The 20602-nt window shown below is 38.5% G+C and overlaps 1 protein-coding gene across 1 annotated transcript in view; it reads left to right on the top strand.

Moving 5' to 3' along the window:
• Positions 1–20602, top strand: part of slc2a3a (solute carrier family 2 member 3a) — a 32496-nt gene that overhangs the window by 9224 nt on the left and 2670 nt on the right. Inside the window, exons 4-10 of the mRNA XM_083544198.1 lie at positions 7104–7264; positions 13110–13350; positions 13729–13891; positions 18249–18436; positions 18533–18637; positions 19496–19594; positions 19690–19893. Of these exons, the coding sequence (XP_083400324.1) occupies positions 7104–7264; positions 13110–13350; positions 13729–13891; positions 18249–18436; positions 18533–18637; positions 19496–19594; positions 19690–19893 (1161 nt within the window). The remainder of the gene's footprint in view (positions 1–7103; positions 7265–13109; positions 13351–13728; positions 13892–18248; positions 18437–18532; positions 18638–19495; positions 19595–19689; positions 19894–20602) is intronic.

Raw genomic sequence — 20602 nt, forward strand, 5'->3', positions numbered from 1 at the left:
CAGGAGTATACCAATCTGAACCTTTAGACAGGTTGGCAAGACTTTGTAAATACCACTATGGACAAAAGATAATACATTTTACATTTACATTTATTGCATTTAGCAGATGCTTTTATCCAGAGAAACATACAAACGTCCTTACAAAAGTCTCCATACAAAAGTCTATTTTAATGTAGTAATTATCACTGGTTCTCTTGGTTATAGACTTCAACAGCCCATCAGCTCTTCAGCCTAAAACTTTTATAGCACAATCTTCCAATACACGAATATAACAAACACACAGGAAAAAAATAACTGCTAGTTTAAGTGTTTGAAGAACACCCGTCGTTTGAAGATAGCCAGTGACTCAGCTGTTCAGGCATCTAAGGGAAGTTCATTCCACCACATCGGTGCCAGAGGGATAGTCTTGATGTATACCTCTTACTCAGAGAGATGGTGGGACCAGTCAAACAGCGCTAGTTTAACCAAAGGATTCATGCCAAAAAAAAAAAAAAAAAAAAAAAAAAAGGTTTTATACAATAGATTTAAGCAGATTTATACAATAGAGATTGTAAATGATATTACACTGGCTAGAGATGGACCACTGAATCTTAAAATGATGTTGAATCCAAGATGGCGCTGTGACAGTAGCACGTAGTGGCCTCTCCGGATCCAAAATGGTGCATTTCGCTTCTTTAGTCCGGCTTTTCCAAGTATATGGACACCAGAGACAGCTGTGTTTATCTATATGACCGCCAAATGCTGTCAAGAAATCAAGCAACAACAAGCTGCATGATGATGTACTCAATAACCTTTGTAACCTTGGATTGCTGCGACCTCGGCTACAAAAACCAGGCCCCCAGTCCTCAGCATCTGATGCTGGGAGAAGGTACGTCGGAAGTGGTGCTAGAGAAAGCGGAAGCGCGGCAGATGTTGTAGAAACGTTTTAGAGTCACAGGTTTTGTTTCCAGAAGATAACGGGCTTTGTTATCACTTAACAAAAGCCGGAGTTGGTCCGCCGAGCAACTGACTCTCCAGTCACAATCCCACTTTAATTATACCTGGACCACAAATGCATGTCCATACATCCCACTTCTCCATCCATACATTGTTCACCCAACATCTGTGTTTCACTTGGGGCCCTCTTATACATACAATGGTGGTGCCCAAATGTCTAGGTACAGACATACACACAACAAACTATATTATTTCATGCATAGACACACCACACATGTCACATTTCTGTAGGCACACACATCAGAAGAAAATTTTAATAGAAGTTACATACACATGTTGCATATGCATATTTGATTAACTTTATTCCTCGACACAAGCAGGCGGGTGTCTGTGCTAGGCTTAAGGCTAACCCTAGCTGGCCGGCTCTCCTGTCCATTCTACTTTTAAACGTCTGCTAAGTTCGACTACATCCGACTCCAGCATACCACACTACTAGAGTTTAGAGACTGCTGTGTCTTTGTTTTCATTAAGACGTGGCTTAGTGACAAGAATTCCGGAAGCCATCATTCAGCTAGATAGGCTAGCCGTGTTTTGTGCTGACAGAACTGCTGCTCTGTGCGGTAAGACTCGCAGTGGTGGGATGTGTGTTTATAACATCTCAGAACAGTGCAAGAACTCTGTGCTTGTCTCCAGCTACTGCTCATCATTAATGGAGTTCATGACAATAAGATGCAGGCCATTTTATTTACCACAGGAATTCACCAGAGAGGCAAAGCACGCACAGGCAAAGAGAATACACTGCCATTTCCTAGATAGCAGAGACACCTGGCGCATATGGCAGGGCATCCAGGAGATCACAAACTACAAGACTTCATCTGCTTGTGACAGTAATGCCTCCCTCTCAGATGCACTGATGTACTTCTACGCCTGGTTTAAGGTGCAAAACAACGTGGCAGCAAGGAAGACCACCCCTTCTTCCAACTACCAGGTGCTCTGTCTAACCACGGCTGAAGTAAGGAAGACTCTATGCAGAAATAACAAATGGAAGTCTGCTGGACCAGACAACATTCCTGGCAGAGTGCTCAGGGAATATGCAGAACAGCTAGGGGCTGTCTTCATTGACATCTTCAACATTTACCTGAGCAGTGCTGTTGTTTATACGTGCCTCAAGACCATCGACCCCGTGCCAAAGAAGTCTAAAGTCTCCTGCCTTAATGACATTTGTCCCGTCGCACTCACACCCATCATAATGAAGTGCTTTGAGAGGCTCGTCATAGAGCATATCAAGACCCAGCTACCACCCTCTCTGGACCCCATGCAGTTTACGTATCATCGAAACCATTTCATTGATGATGCCATCACCAAAACTCTCCATTTGGCCCTCACCCACCTGGACAATAAGGACACATATGTACAAATGCTGTTTATAGACTTCACTTCAGTGTTTAACACAATCATCTAAGCACTGGGGCCCCTCAGGGCTGTGTGCTCAACTCACTGCTGTTCACTCTACTAACGCACAACTGTGTAGCAATGCACAGCTCAACCCACATAATTAAGTTCCCCGATGACACGACCGTGGTGGGTCTCATCAGCAAGAACTACGAGTCCACATACAGAGAGAAAAAGCAACAACTAACAGTTTGGTGTAGAGCCAACAGCCTGTCTCTAAACGTTGACAAAACCAAAGAGATAGTTGTTGACTTTGGGAGAGTGCAGAATGGCCATTCCCCACTGAACATTGATGGCTCCTCCGTGGAAATTGTCAACAGCACCAAATTCCTTGGTGTTTATCTGGCGGAGAACTTCACTTATTTAAAACCAGCTCCATTAGCAAGAAAGCCCTGTCACACCGCTACTTCCTGTGAAGGCTGAGGAAAGCCCATCTCCCTCCCCTCATCCTGACAATGTTCTGCAGCAAAACCATCGAGAGCATCCTGAGCAGCCACTGCATCACTTACTGGTTTGGGAACTGCACCGTCTCGGATCATTAAATCCTATAGAGGGTAGTGAGGACAGCTGAGAAGATCATCGGAGTGTCTGTCCCTTCTAACACGGCATTTACACCACACGCTACGTCGGCAACAAGGCCAACAGCATTGTGGACGACCTCACACACCCCTCACACACACTCTTCACTCTGCTTCCATCAGGAGAAAGGTTCTAAAGCATTCGAGCCTCACATCCAGACTGTGCAACAGTTTCTTCCCTCAAACCATCAGGTTTCTCAACACACAGAACTGAACTGTACAAAAACACAAACACAGTCACTCAGCTGTGTGTTTTTGAGCTGTTACAACCTGAAATCAAACACACACTCAATACTTATTTCAATTTATACACATCCATGTCTTCAGCACCACCCATATTATATTATAATCATTTGATACTGCTTAAATGCTGTTTCACACACCTCTTGATTGCTGCTTTTGCTGTTTTTTGCACAATATTGTGTTTATGCTTACTTGTTGACAGTTCTCTTTGGCACATTGTACTGTATAACATATAAGGTAGGTTTACAAAACATGCTCCTGAGGCTCCAGTGACCACTGTTCCTGCCCCTCTCCCCTCCGTGTATCTTCCCACTTTGCCCAGGCCTGCCTCTGGATAGTGTTCTCTTCGACTGGAGGCCAGTGCAGCTTGGGTCGGTTTCTCATCAACACCTTGGGTGGTTACATGAAATTCCGGAGTAAGAACGGGCGCTTTGAGGATGGATTGGACTGTAGTTAATGTCAACAGTCTCCTACACTGACTCAGGACTACTTTTCGCTTCTGATCATCATCACTGTACCCCGCAACATCGTATATCTGCAATAAATGGACATTTGATGCAACCCAGATGAGGATGGGTTCCCTCTTGAGTCTGGTTCCTCTCAAGGTTTCTTCCTTATGCCATCTGGGGGAGTTTTTCCTTGCCACAGTCGCCACCGGCTCGCTCATCAGGGACAAACTTACACTTATAAAGAACATATTCACTTTTAATCACCACATTATCTGTGTAAAGCTGCTTTGAGACAATGTTCATTGTTAAAAGTACTATACAAATAAAAATGAATTGAATTGAATTTACTGGTTAGCATTATTATGTGTTTTGTGTATCTGTCCCACACTGTCCTGTATTGTCTGATGCATGTCTTTTGTCTTGCATTGTTTGCACAACTTACTTAGTCCTTAGCTCTAGAGCTGTTATGTAGCTCTATGTTGCACCAGGGTTCAGGGAATACGTTGTCTCATTTCACTGTGTAATGTGTCAGCTATATATGGTTAAAATGACAATAAAAGTTTCTTAACTTGACTTGACTTGATGTTGTCTGTTGGACACCAGAGATGTTTTGTAGGAAATGTGGGCAGTGGCATTAAATGACAGACTTTACAGGATCTAGTAAATCAGTAATTGCAAGAATGGAATTAAATATCTTTTATAATAAAACTATCTATAGTTCAGCAGTTATGAGACAATAGGCATTGCTGCTTACAGTCAGAAGCGCAAATGGCAAGATGTCCTGGTCTGCGTACATATCACAAAACCTAATCATCAATTAGACAAGGCCACCAGAAATTATTATGAACCAAAAGGAGATGTTCACTGTACTCCTGGGTACCCTGGAACTACTATTTATTATAAAAAATATTCACACAGCAATTGAGATACTGTGGTCTTGGCTGAAGACCAATCTGAAGGTGTCATCTCTTTGGATTTAGGAGATTCTTAACAGAATAGTGGAATTCATGAACCCTAAAAGTATGTTGGTATGGGATGAAAAATCCAGTGAAGAATAGTGCCAAATAGATGATTTGCTGCACCTTCCAAACAGTACCTCCATTCTTTAGTTGTTCCTTCATAAAGTGATGTATTTTGGTGATCATGGGGAGGTGGTAGCTTAATGGATAAGGCATTGGACTTTAAGTCCTGAGTTTGACTCCCATCCATGCTAAGCTGCCACTCCAAGTCCCTTAACCCCATTGCTGCTCAGTTGTATGAATGAGATCAATATAAATCACTCTGAACAAGGGCATCTGCCAAACGCCATAAATGGAAATGGTGGGTTTTTCCGTATACTCATCAATTTGGACTAATGTGGAATGTCAAAATTAATATTTTTTTGTTTCACGTACACCTAATTTTCCAGGAGCCTTTGAGGATCAGTCATACATGCTGGCTGTGTACTTTTACTAAGCAGGAGTATACTGTATTGTATGTCTTCTACATAAAAGGGAAAAAAGCAGTGCAGGAACTAAAAAAGTATTGCACAAATGATGGTTTGATGTTGGGATATAATGGAACAATGAAGGGACCATTGTGTGAATTATTGCAAAGTATTCATAGTGCCCAAATAAAGGCGATGGACACACTTTCAACTAATCCCTTTCTCTGATAAGTTTTTTATGCTTAACAGGTCCATCAACAGGCCAAGCAACAGGCTAACCAATTCAGGGCTAAAGTCTGCATCCTTTTACTCCACTATGAAAACCCTTGTAGCTCTGATGTAGCCTAATGAATGTGCCTCATGCATGTATTCTTTCATAGCCTGCTTTTTTTGTGAGGGCTAATGGGTAAACACATTTGTGTGAAATGAATGGGCCTGGCATATACAGTATATATAACAATCAAATGGGCAATGTGGAAGGTATACATATTACGTCTTTTTATTGGGACAAAGGGACTTTTCAAATCTCCAGCTACTGATTCATACATTTTACTGTGTCCCGCAGAATCAATGCATGATAGAAAATAATGAGAACATGACCACTTAAAGGAATAGTACATTTTCCGGTCTCAGGGTGGTTACAAGACATTGGAAATGAGAGGTTATGAGGCCATACTCTGCATTCAATGGTTGTACAAAAAAAAACCCATTATTTTCTTTTTAAGGTTTTTCCAACTATGTAATAATACAATTCTTTTCCAATTTCCATCGCTTTTTTATCTGTTTATGTATTTTTGTGTAAGGATGTCTCAGGCCTTTCCTTTCTGATGGCCAGCTGTTTGAGATGGAGCAATCTATTAGGAATCTCTGGTGTTTTTCTGGATCAAATAACTAAGACAAGGGCAGCAATGTTCAAGTTTCTGTAGCAGATTATTATTTCCTCCTGCAGGACAGCAGAGGGTTGATGCCCCATATGATGGATATACCTCACACTGTAGGTGGAATTGAGAATCCGACATCATTAAATGAAGTCTTCTGTAACAGACCCGGTGCTATTATTTACAAAATCCAGAGAAAACTTAGTTGAAATCACAGAACTCAGGGTTGATAAAGTGATATTGGTCAAAGCATGGCTAGATTTGATTTCATAAAATACAGTTAAACATGACCATTGTCTAACCAATTGAAAAGTAAAAACAAAACAATACTTTATATATAATTACATTTAATAAATAATTTGTGTTTTTTAAAAAAAAGCTAAATTTGAATTTCTTTTTTGTTAATTATTATTTCATTATTGAATTAATTATTATGCATTCATATTGTTGAGTTTAAAATGCAAATTTTATTCAAATCAATACATTTTTATTTGTAAAGCACTTTTAACAATGGATATTGTCTCAAGGCAGCTTTACACAGATAATGCGCTAATAGAAAATTAATAAAAATAATACAATAATAATAACAATAATAATTGTACGTTTGTCCCTAATGAGCGAGACGGTAGTGACTGTGGCAAAAAAAAAAAATGTCTGAGATGGCATGAGTTTGCAAAATGGGTAATGGTTTGTAGGGCTTGTAATATAATATAATCAGCAATAAATGCAATGTAATTCAGACAATGTAATTACCATAATGGGATGATAATATTGTTATAATCACACAGGCTTTATGATGTCATTTGAGTTACATAGTTTTGTGTTACATTTTTTTTATAGTGTTACTATATTAATGGTCTAACTAATGATATGGATCAAGCTGTGTACATGTACATTACAGCACTGTGAAATTTTTTCTTTGCATAACTTAGCTTACTAGGAAGCTGAGGTGAGAGTGAGGCTCAGCCATGATACAGTGCCCTCAGAACAGAGATGGTTAAGGGCCATTCCCAACATTGGCAGCTTGGTAGTTCTGGGGTTTGGGACCTTCCAATAGGGATATGATTCAGTTTTCATGTTTATGAATGAAATAAATCACTCACCTTATCACTGCAACTCTTTTTGTTTTTCACTTTATCAGAAACTGCGTGCTTTCTTTAACAACACATGGATGGACCGTTATGGAAAGCCCATCGAGCCTGGAATGTGCACCATCGTGTGGAGTCTCTCAGTGGCTATCTTCAGCGTGGGAGGAATGGTGGGATCCTTCAGTGTTGGCGTCCTTGCCAACAAGTTTGGGCGGTCAGTAAGAAGAAACCTTGTAACATACATGCACTGATTTTTTGTTCAGTAGTCTCGCAGCAAATGTCTGCAACACTGCAACACAGGCATTTTTAGACTGATGACTGTGCCCAGTCACAGTTAACTGAGTTACCATAGTAACAAGACCCAGTGATGGTAAAAACCTGCTTACTGCTAGTTTGATGTATTAATTCATGTCATGCAAATCATAGCAGGACGCATTACCACATGCAATTATAATCGAATTTTTAAGCATATTGCATGATGTTAAATTGATTCCCCATTTAAAAGATTGTATGGAGAAAATATGAAGCTTTACAGCCTTGTCATTTCTCAAAGCTCAGTCTTTTTAGTTCCGTTTAAAAGCAAGATCATGGATGACCAAGCTGAGCACACAAAGCAGTATCAGCCATCGGCACCTTTGATATCAATTTCCTGAAACAAGATAATTCTATTACTGGCACAGGCCTTGACAGAGCATTCGCAGTATGTTCTAATTATATCGCAGCAGACATCAATAAATGTTTGCTCATAGAAAAACTGCTCTAGACACTGCAATTAGGAGAAAACCAAATAAGGATTACCAGAACATCCGGGGTGTTATTTTGTTGTGGAAGTGGTGCCGAGAGAATCTTGTATTGTGTGAGGTTTGAAAATACAAGTAAGCTATAGAACTATACATAACTAAAGTGTGAATGACAACATAAATTGAGGATTTATCAGATGCTTACAAACACATCTTGAAATATCGGCCTGAGATACCACAATTACTTGAGTAAGGGTTATTGCACCAAACCAGAACGATATAACATGTTTGCAGCCTATAAACAGTACAGATGTCTCAGAGTTACAATGGTTAGAATTAAGTTTTTTCGTTCTTACGATAATGATAGCGATACGACGAAATTGTAAAATATTCCACGTAGCAGGCAAATTTAGCAGCATATGCCTTTACTCGCAAACCAGCGATCATCCATGTGCCCGCTGCCACATACATATATGTATGCTATATAGTATTTATAGAACAGTACTGTAAATTGCTGTTATGCTCAATTATGTACTGAAATACATTTATTAAATTTTTAGTAAATTATTAACAGTATACTATCCCATACTGATCACCATTCTTTAAGAATACTGGGTAGGTTAGGCCATGCCTCGACCTATAATATTTTTAAGTTAAGATGCGGTCAGAGAAACGCATGACTTGAGCTTGAAGTTTTGGGTCCAGAACCCTGGTGCTACATAAAACAACATAAAGCTACATAACAGGCCACAGAGGATGCTAGGGACTAAAATAAGTTGTCCTCGCCACATAAAGTGCATCGTGTGCAACCTGGTGCAAACAGTGCAAGACAAGACAGTGCAAAAGACAACACAAAACACAAAATAGCGCCTCCAGTAAACCTCCTGTGTATTATACAGTACAGTGTGCAAGAGAGAACTAGATAGAGGAGTGTACTTGTAAATAAACACAAAAGTTTGTGCAAAACAGCAATAGCAGCAATCAAATATATGTGCAAAAAACAGCATGTAAACAGTTATTTAATAATAAAATAATATAATATGGTTGGTACTGAAGTCTTGGATGTGTGAATTGAGTATGAGTTTGTTGCTTGAGTTCAGATTTGCAGCTCCGTAACACACAATTGACTGAGTGTGTGCGTGTTTCTGTTTCTGTTTAGTTCTGTGTGTTGAGGAGCCTGATGGCTTAAGGGAATTAACTGTTGCATAGTCTGGATGTGAGGGCACGAATGCTTCGTTACCTGTTCCTTGATGGCAGGAGAGTAAAGAGTGTGTGTGAGGGGTGTGTGGGGCCGTCCACAATGCTGTTGACTTTGCGGATGCAGAGTGTGGTGTAAATGTCCGTGATATTCCCAGGAAGTAGAGACACTTCTGGGCTTTCTTGGTGATGGAGCTGGTGTTGAGTAAACAGGATGAATTCTCCGCTAGATGAACACCAAGCAATTTGGTGCTCTTGATGATCTCCACATAGGATCTATCAAAGATCAGTGGAGAATGGCCACTTTGTGCTCTCCTAAAGTCAACAACCATCTCTTAAGTTGTGTACAGTGGGACAATTACTTTAGTCAGCAGTTTTGTGAGCAGAGCAGATCTAATCCTTTCGACAACAAGACACCTAGATGGGAATGCATGGAAGTTTTCTATCAACATGGTGGCTGTCACATATAACTATAAAACTAAGCTCTAAAAGCTTACACATGGGTGGACCTTCAGTGGATTTCGCTCCAGTGGAAGCCTCCAGCCCATGGAACCTTTATTAAGTAGTGTCTGCATCAGATCTGGATTCTAATGATTAAGCTACAGAGATATTCTGTAAGCCTCAATTCTACCTTTAACCCAGCTGTTGGGGCTTAGGCTCTGGACAGATTTTAATTCCGCTCAGAAAACACCTGTCCCATGAGAGTAATCTCTCCTTGTATAAAGAAAGTTAAATTAAACAAGGATAGTGGAAGGATAGAAGGATGGTGGTCTCCATCTGAGTCTCTTAAACCAATCTTTTAAATGGGAGTCACATCACTAGGTGTGTGATTTGTTTATCATGTCTCCTCATTGGGTGACAAATGTTTTTGTGCTTTACTAGTAGGCTTCTCTGAGCAGTTTTAGCTGTTTTGTTAGCATGGCTGGGCTGTTAACCTCAGCAGAAGCAGTAAGCCCTTCAAGGGTGTCAAGGAAAATTTGGCCTTGCCTGTAGTTAACCTCAAATAGAGAGAACATTAGCTCTAAATCACAGGAAACATGAGAATATACCCAATAATAGGAATATACAAGACAAACTACTACAATTTAGGGCATTGTAGTAAATATCTCAAGTTTTTCTGACCAGTTTTTATGACAGATTATACAGGGATTTTAAGATAGCAGGAGATTTATTGGAATTTTTTATCTCACAAGGAGTTCTCACTACTTAGCAGCATATGCCTCTACTTGCAAACCAGCACTCATCCATGTGCCTGCTGCCACATACATATACGTATGCTATATAGTATTTACAGAACAGTACTGTAAATTGCTGTTTTGCTCAATTATGTACTGTAATTAGTACATTATTAATAAATTATTAATAAAGTAAAGTATACTATCCCATACTGATCACCATTCTTTAAGAATACTGGGTACGCCTATAATATTTTTAAGTTACGATGGGGTCAGAGGAACGCATGACTTGAGCTTAAAGTTTTGGGTCCAGAACCCTAGTGCGACATAAAACAACATAAAGCTAGATAACAGACCACAGAGCTGAGGACTAAAGTAGGTTGTCCTCCCCACATAAAGTGCATTGTGTGCAACCTGGTGCAAACAGTGCAAGACAAGACAGTGCAAAAGACAACACAAGACAGTGTGGGACAAATACACAAAATACAAAATAGCGCCTCCAGTAAACCTCCTGTGTATACAGTAGTGTGCAAGAGAGAACTAGATAAAGGAGTGTACTTGTAAATAAACACAAAATGTAAACTCAAAAGGTTGTGCAAAACAGCATTAGCAGCCGTCAAATTGATGTGCAAAAAACAGCATGTAAACGGTTATTTAATAATATATATAATATATAATATGGGTGGTACTGAAAACTTGGATGTGTAAATTGTGCTCACCAACAACAGTTTTAGAAAGAATAGCTTACCCACAAGGCTTGTGGTGCAGTGGTCTAACGGCTAAAAAAATATATGGCTAAAATAGTGGTGCTTTTAAAGCTCCACTGAATTCAAAGCACTCTGAATAAAAGCTACAGTGGTCAATGACTGACCTAGTACCCTTGTTTTCTGAATAGTCACATGTTGGCTAAGTAACATAATACAAGGTTCGGGTTGTATTAATAATACTTTTGGACTAAATGTGCTATCAAGGTATGTGAACTATATGTGCTACCAGGGTGTGTGGAACATGGCCTAATGTCTAGTACACAACCATACCTAAGATATCTGGATGCTGTTTTCAACTGTCGGAATCAGTTTGTCATGACCTACTAACATAAATTTACCCCTTTCCTCTCCACAATTTAAAGTGGTAAAATAATGTAGTTTTATAGACATAATGCTGTTCTCTAACACTAGATAACCACCAGGGGAAGAATTCTAAGTAGTTCTTGGGTCTATAGAAAATGCCAACTATTACATGCTTTTTTTTTTTTATTTTTTTTTTACTTTTGTCACCATTCGTGGGAACAACATGTGTGTGAAATCTAGTTTTAATACACCAGCCAGTAGTTATATAGTGTTCATAGAACACTATTAAAACTAGCTTATTAATTTTTTAAACAGTTTACTTTTCTTAATTTGTGTGAAAAGATCCAGATCTACAATAAAAGAGAATCACTCTTAAATTAAGAATTGTCATCATTATATATTATATGTCTTAATATAGGAGACAACAGATTTAAAATAAAAAGATTACTATTAAAATCAAAATCACTCATACATGCATATTTTCAACAATTATTTGTTCAAATTAAGACTTTCTTGTAACACACAGTAGTTACTATACAACAACTAAGCAAAATTATTACTTTCTGTTTTCTATTAGTGTAACATAAAATATAATTTTTTGTTCATTATTATTGAACACTGAAAGATATCCAACACAAGAAACTGAAATCAAACTACAGAACAAGTATTTTGTATAAACTTTCTTTTAGCTTCTCCCATTAGGGGTCGCCACAGCGGATCATCCATATTTTATGATACACATGTTTGATTTGGCACATGTTTTTACGCTGGATGCCCTTCCTAACGCAACCCTCCCCATTTTATCCGGGCTTGGGACCGGCACTAAGAGTGCAACCCTAATGGCTGGGGTTGGTTCACTGACCGGGGATCGAACCCGGGCCGCATCGATGAGAGCACCACATCCTAACCACTAGACCACCAGGACAAGAACAAGTATTTTGTATAAAAAACAAATTCCCAAAAATTAATAATCATACTATGTTATGTTTGGAAAGAGTATGGTGACTTAATACTGCAGAGTCTCACAATGTGTAATTAGATGTGAATAAATGTGTTTGTTTTGACATTAAAGGAGGATTTGGAATTAATAATACTAATGAAGTGGTTAGGTTTAGTGATTAGGATGCGGTGCTCTCACCGATGCGGCCCGGTTTCGATTCCCGGTCAGGGAACCAACCCCAGCCATTAGGGTTGCACAAGCCAGTGCACTCTTAGTGCCGGTCCCAAGCCCGGATAAATGGGGAGGGTTGCGTTAGGAAGGGCATCCAGCATAAAAACATGTGCCAAATCAAACATGCGGATCATGAATACGGATGATCCGCTGTGGCGACCCCTAATGGGAGAAGCCGAAAGAAAGTTAATGAAGACCTAAGTGTGATACATTTTTTTTTTACTGCGCAACCTTAAAACCAGTAATTAAGCACTTAAAATAACTAACTTTAAGCTTTACTAAATCAGAAAAAAAGATGAATTATCTTAAAACGATCATAATAATCTTACACAATCTGCTCTTGCATAGTATTTAATTTTTCAAATAAGTTCAATGAGATTTTCATTTCTGAAAATAAAGTCTTGACTAGACGAGGAGTTTTTGTAATAAAGCAAGGTTATTCTCCAACTGTTTCGGTGAACATCTGGATTATTCCATTTTGTTAGCTTTAGTCCTTTAGCACACTGCCAGACCACTTGTCATTCAAGTGTACTCAGTGCTCAGTGCTATTATTATTACTGCTGACGTTTGCTGCTTTATTTTTTATCGCCATTTAAATGTACTTTATTTGATATTACCACTAATTCACAATGAACAATGCTTCATCATCGCTACTGTCTCTTACCTCACAAACTTACAGTCTTTTTTTTTCTCTTTTATTATGCAGACGCAATTCTATGTTTTTGGTGAATATCTTGGCCATGATTGGTGGAGGACTCATGGGTCTTAGCACTATTTTTTCTTCTTTTGAGATGGTTATTGCTGGCCGCTTGATTATTGGCCTTTTCTGTGGCCTTTTCACTGGTCTCACCCCTATGTATGTGGGGGAAGTTTCACCAACACCGCTCCGGGGAGCCTTTGGGACACTACACCAGCTGGGCGTGGTTATAGGCATCTTGATTGCACAGGTGAATATCACATGGCTGCCACTGTGTGGAATTTTTATGAAGTTTTACTTTATGTATAGTTCCACTCAAATACATAATTTAATAGTAAATGACAAAGAATGTACAATAAATATGCTATTTAAACTTATAATACAAATTACTTATTCATAAAAAAATATTTTTCGGATGATTATCTCTCTTTTTTTAAAGATGTTTAAAACTTAAAAAACAAAAGAACGGTCAGTGGCTGGCATGTCTTCTCTACTAATCTGTCCTTTTTCTTGCTATCCTTGTTCAAGCTAACACAAGCTGTCTGATTTTTATCTATTGCTGACATGTTAATACCTATGTAAGTAAGCTTTTGGGTGTGCCTCCAATTAACTTTCTGGCTGCATATAGATCTTTGGCCTGGAGTTTCTGCTGGGCTCAGATAAATTGTGGCCTGTGCTGCTGTCTTTGACTGCCATCCCTGCTGTACTACAATGTATGCTGCTACCCTTCTGCCCTGAGAGTCCACGCTATCTCCTCATTAACCTCAATAAAGAGGAACAGGCTCGCAAAGGTGACATCCTAACATGTGAAATTAGCATTGTATCATTTAGGATTGTTCTGCATTGTGCAATGTGAAAAAATTTTTAATTTTGGTGGTGATCTTAAACGTTTTAAAAGCAATTTACCACCATAAACTTGAATAACTATAGGCATGCTGTCTCAGGCAGATGGATAAACAATAAACAAAGTATTTGCATTATATTAGCACTACAGAACAATGAGTTTTTAATATATGTAGTTATGTGATTACTTGTTCTGAAGTTTGTAATCCATTCTCCTGGCCCTAAAATCATTCATTTACACCACATCTCTGTTAACTGCATTATCCTAAGTTACTAATTCAAATCTGTAGCATTTGCAATAGTAAATACTCTCTTGGAATTTAAATGAATCTACAACTTCACTTATTAATAAGAAAATTACCCTTGATATTCTCGGCCTTAACATGTAAAATAAACTTTGTAGTTCACACACACAACTAAGGCTGAAGTAGTTGAGCCTGAAGAGCAACAGCAGGTTATGACACTTACATTGAGATCACTTAAGGAGCAACTTGTTTTGCTTTACTTAAAATGTCATCACCAAGACTTTTTAATCAATATGATCTCAGCTATAACTTATCATCTGTTCATAGTTGTTTCAAAACGTCTAATGAGTTAAAGTTTATAGTTCATTTTAATTGGTCCAGATGATACATACAGGTTATACAGGGTATACTTTATTCCTGTTATGTTAAAAGCTCACTAATATTACAAAATATCACTTTTTCCAACAATAAACCAATTACATAACCATCCATACCATCAATAAGATTAAAATGCAAGGTGGAAAAGTATATAGCTATTTAAGAACATTTACGAGAAATGAGAAATCTGGTACTGTTTTGACTCTCAGTATAACATTTTGCTGACGTGACAGAGGGGAGTTAATGATATGTAACTATGAATTTCTAAATAGCAAAAGTTTATTTATTCAAACTTTCATTAACCATTTTATCAACTACAATGGATCCATCAAAGGCCACAAGAAACATTCCAGCAGTTTAAACAATATATCAGACCAGTTATAGAGCCATAATGAAAAGCATATTATATTATTCATATTACAGAAGACCATATTTGGTAGTGAATAATGCAGGATAAAAAACATGTAGGCCTACATATGACCCTGACAGCAAACTTTATATGCAATGAAAGCAGCCTTTGTTCTTTATACATCTGTGTGTTACACCAGTGACTTAAATTCATCATAGATCATCAAATGTCCAGGGAACAACAACCACTAAAACAAGGAAAATGTGCTACATTTGCACACGGTTTTCATGCTCTTACTTGAATGATAAACCTGCCGAAAACATTTTTTTATCACAGAGTTGACTAGAAACGTTCTGTTAGGGCAACAAACTCATTGAATTGGTTCATTTAGTTTACCATTTACCGATAACCTGCAAATGACCTTGTATCCAGCGTTTCTCATAGCTCCTCACAAATCTACCTTGGAAGACAAATACAAGTAAGCAATATAAATTGTCTTTGCCAAACTGACAGTAGAGGAGAAATGTCACTGACGCAAAGTAGAAAATTATAGGGTAAAAGGTCATTGGCAAGCTTAATTATAAATCATGTACACATAAAACATCCCCTGACTGTACATGTCAGTACTCTGGTTGATTTTTTAACATGGAGACCACATCTTCAATATTTCCCATCCCTGTTGTTGTTTTTTTAACCAGAACTACAGCACCATCCCTATGGCAATGCATTCTCATACATTCTTCATAATCAATGCATTGTTCTTTTTACATTAAAAAAGGATGACACTCAAATATTGTATTGATAAATGGTTTAAAATGCCACGGAATGATGGAAATAAGTCAAAGCCAATTATGATTTCAGTATGAGTTCAACCATGTTGTGTCAAGGTAGTACAGAGATAGAAGTGCCTACAAAAATGCTTTTTAGCCTCAATAATTGCATCCTCATGCTAGTTCATAAGGTAAGGGATAAAGAGAATGATCAGTCTAAAACTGTGTTTGGGAGGTTATAGTATGAAAAGGAAAAAAAAAATAAGGTTGTTGGGGTGAAAACGAGATGTTACAGATGCATTTTAAATCAGTGGTAGGGATCAGATGGTGTGCATGGACAGATCTGCCAGGATCCAGTTGCAGCAGTCCATGCTGCAAAGGATCAACCTTTATGACTAAACAAGTTTATCAATGTGAGTTGAGAAGAATAGTTAGTTTTCCAGCACTAACCCATGGTTGTGTGCATTGACACATGAGCGTGAATTCTAAGAATTGTCGAGGGAAGTCACAAGCCCTTGACATGTACAGGGATGCCCAGTAGCTCAGTCCTGACAAGATGTATAGATCACTGCTGAAACACTGAAATAGCTTCTTCTGGAGTGTGGCACATTGAAACCAGATTGTTTAGGACTGCCAAATAATGGTGATTTATTGTTATATTATGCTCTTTTGACAGAATTTCTCAGAATTTTCCGCTGTTAATATATCTGGGAGCATTTGCCTTTCCTCAATTCCTTCACCCTCCTCCTTGAGATTTTCAACTTTCTCGTATTAAGCAAAAGCTGCTAGTCTTGCGTCCTGGGCTGATTACTAAACTGTAAAATATTTCTTTTCTTCTGTCTTCTTAACATTTCTTTCTGCTTAGTACACAAGAGATGCCATCTGCAGTTACCACCTTCTCACTGGAACCCATAGCTTTCATATTATTCCAAACCACGCCCTCGATCTTTATTGTTCCATCTGTAAATAGCTCCATAACCTTTGGTCCTGTATTGACCACCTTCAACACATGAATGAACCAGTCTGACTTTAAAAAAGTCCAATTCACAGAAACTAGTGAAGCTTCTTGCCACTTGATTACTCAAGCTGTCATTAATCCTCATCGTCCGTGACCCCTCAGTAGCCAATAATACTATCAATCATGAGGCACTCCTGACCACTCTCATTAGCCTTGAAATGCACAATTCTTAGCCAGAGAGACTGTTATTCAAGGTAGAACAAAATCTTTTCATGACTGAGCTGCTGTATATCTCTGGAGATGCATTCCCTTATGAAGAAGGATGAATACTGGATCACAACTTCTGAAATGTACAAAATCTCAGAGTAATCTTGGGCAACCAACTATCTTTCTCTCCTCATCCTCATACCGACACTTCCGGCTGCATGCGCCAGCTGCTATTATGTCTTACATTCACTTTTACTTACATTCAAAGCCAAAATCTGCAGCTCCATCCACCTGAAGACGTTCATCAAAGTCCACTTTGCACCATCTATCAAGCTTTTAGTACATCTTAGCTTTACCCACCATTTCTCATTAGACCAAGAAGACATGCAACAAAACAGGTGGTTTAATGAATTATAAACAGCTAAATCACTAGTGGTCTTTAGACAAAACCTAAAGACATCTTTTTATCAAGAACTTTAAGAATAATCATTTTAAAGATCCGTTTTAAAAATACTATAATTCCAAAAGTATTGGGTCATCTGACCTTTCCTGCTATATCTGGGTCTTTTCCTAACTGTGACCACAAACCTGGAGGCACTCAATTGTACAGGACGTCTTTAGAAGCGCTATAATAACATTTTGCATTCACTTGAACTTGTAAACCCCAAACCTGTTCCAGCATGGCAATGCCCCTGTGCACAAAGTGAGCTCTATGAAGATATGGTTTACATGCTTTGGAGAGGAAGATCTTAAGTGACCTGCTATAGAGCTCTGATCTCATCCCTACTAAACACCTTTGGGATGATTTGGAACACTGATGGCACCCCAGGCCTCCTCACCTACATCAGTACCTGCCTTTTGTAATCCCCTTGTGGCTTATGAACACAAATATCCATAAGCACACTCCAAAATCGTGTGGAACATCTTCCCAGAAGAGTGGAGGGATTTATAAGAGCAAATTGAGACTAAATGTGGAATGCAATGCTCAAAAATCACATACCACACTTATGAGCAGGTGACCCAATACTTATAGTGTTTCACTTTTCTCCAAATGAGTGGCAAGAAGTTTAATGATATTCTTAGACCCTAACCTAGTATACTAGCATGAGGACCATATTATGGTTTAGGCTACAAAGCATTTCTGTAATGTAAATGTTTTATTGTCTACTTGTGCTTTTATCACTACGTGGTCCTGAAATCCAAACTGAAATCCAACTTTAATTGACTGGATTTTAATAAAGTCCAGGATCCTATCACACTGCTTGAGTCTGGATTATGGATATAATTTTCTTGAAAACCTCAAAACTGATTTTTTTTGCCATAGCTAAGTGACAAACTCTAGTTAAATGAAGAAAATTTGATTTAATATATTTAACTAACCACTGGTTTGTGATTCAGTACTGGTACGTCTCCGTGGCTGTGAGGATGTGTCAAAAGACATGCAGGAGATGAAGGAAGAAAGTGTGAAAATGAACATGGAGAAAAAAGTGACCATTCCAGAGCTCTTCCGTAGTTCCACATACCGTCAGCCGCTTCTCGTTGCTGTCATGCTTCAGCTCTCCCAGCAACTGTCAGGGATCAATGCTGTGAGTGATGAAGACAATAAAACATCAGATACTCTAATAACTCATCTAGTGTGCACTTTTTTAACACAGTTGTGCACTTATATGTATTTCTTACAGGTGTTTTACTACTCAACGGGTATTTTTGAGTCTGCTGGAGTGACCAAGCCAATATATGCTACCATCGGTGCTGGAGTTGTGAACACTGTTTTTACTGTGGTATCTGTAAGTAACTGTTAACACTGAAATCAGTTTGGGTGAAGAACTCATTTAGATGCATTATTTTTTTTTTTTTATAAAAGTATCAGCCAATACCTGTTATTTAAATCTTACTATTTTATAATCGTTAAAAAGTTACATCAAAACTGATATTTAGGCTAAATTCTTACCTTGAATAACTTTTAACTTAACCAAGTCATTTCAAGTTGACTTTATTGCCATTTCAACTGTTTACAGTGCAGTACACAGCGATCCCAGGACCAATGTGCTACATCATACATTAACATAAGGAACCATGTTAAGGTACCACTGTTTGACAATCGTTGGAGTCAAAATTCCAAGCTCAAAAACGCTCTGCATCCACACTGTCGTTTTCATCCGTTTCCAAAAGTTGCTCATCCACACCAAAAGGTCTCAGATGCAGAGCTCATTTATGGCTCATGTTTCTAAGATGATATCTTGGTCTGAATATAGTAATTGAATGAAGCTTGATTAAGGTCTATGTAAGCCTAAAACAGAGCTATACCTATCATAAAGACAGCCAGAATGCTGTAAAAGCCACACACCACCACACATATGGACTTTCCTCCTGTAGCAGAAATGCTGGTAGCAGCTAGCGCGGTGGTCAAACAGGGAATTTTAAACAACACAGTATTTCAGTGTTGGCTTATAAACGATAAGAAGGCTTTATTTTTTATTGTTCTTTCAAAGTCAAGTCATAGTGAAGCTAATTTAAAAAAATGAGCTACAATATTATTACTGGACACCAGACAGGTCCTGGCTGATTGACCACTAGTGGAAGTGGGCTTGTGGGCTAAGTGGAAGTTTTTTATCTGTGGTTTTTACATCTTCTTTTGCTTAAAGCTCTTCCTTGTTGAAAGAGCCGGACGAAGGACTTTACACCTTATTGGCTTGGGTGGCATGGCAATCAGTGCCCTGTTAATGACCATCACCCTTCTACTGGTATGTCCCACATCCTTTTCACTGATGTCAGCTTTTATATATTTTCCTTTTCCATTGTCCAAAATCTGTTTGTCATTGTCTTTGTTCCTGATTAGGACTACATCCCAAATCTGAACTACCTGAGCATTTTGGCAGTGTTTGGCTTTGTGGCTATGTTTGAGATGGGTCCAGGACCCATTCCATGGTTTATTGTTGCTGAGCTTTTCTCCCAAGGACCACGACCTGCTGCCATGGCTGTTGCAGGATGCTCCAACTGGACGGCCAACTTCCTTGTGGGCATCAGTTTCCCAAAACTAAGTGTTAGTATATATATACCACTTTTATTATACCATCACATTAAGTATGTGGGAAAAAAAATGTCTAAAAAGCATTCTTAATTCTTAATTTATTTAATTATAAATGGGTAATGTATCACAAACACATTAGATAATGTGAAAGGAAAAACGTCTCAACTGTTCAGTTCTACAAATTCCTCCACATTGTTAATAGAAAGTTTTCAGTGTAACCTCCCAGAAGCAGTTACCCAGCAAACAGGCCTATGCAGCCCACCATGGGGAATACAATCCACAAAAACTGCCATTGTGGAAGGGCAAACCAACACTAATTCCACATGGGCCTCATTTTGGTTACCCCACTCAGTGCCTGCAACAGTTTTGAGATAGACCACTCAATCATCCTAGGTACACTAGCTGCCTGACAGGGGGTCTATGGGAACTAAAACACTGAGTGAGATGTCTATGCATGTTAGTAGAGTCTAGCTTACTTTGCAAGCTAAGTGTGGAATGGTGATTCTGAAACACACAACTCAAACAAAAAACAAAAAAAAAAGCTCTGAACAAAGAACTGTTTGTAGCTAACTTATGAACAGTGAGTATCTCACTCTATCTAGAAGCCATAAAGTTTTAAATTGATGGGTTAATGAGGTTAATGGGGTCTGTTATGTATGAAGTGAGAATACTAAAGGGGCCAATGGCAGTTTCACAATGGTATTAACAAACATGGTGTCAT

Source organism: Silurus aristotelis (assembly GCF_946808225.1).
Source record: "Silurus aristotelis genome assembly, chromosome: 6".
Taxonomy (NCBI): domain Eukaryota; kingdom Metazoa; phylum Chordata; class Actinopteri; order Siluriformes; family Siluridae; genus Silurus; species Silurus aristotelis.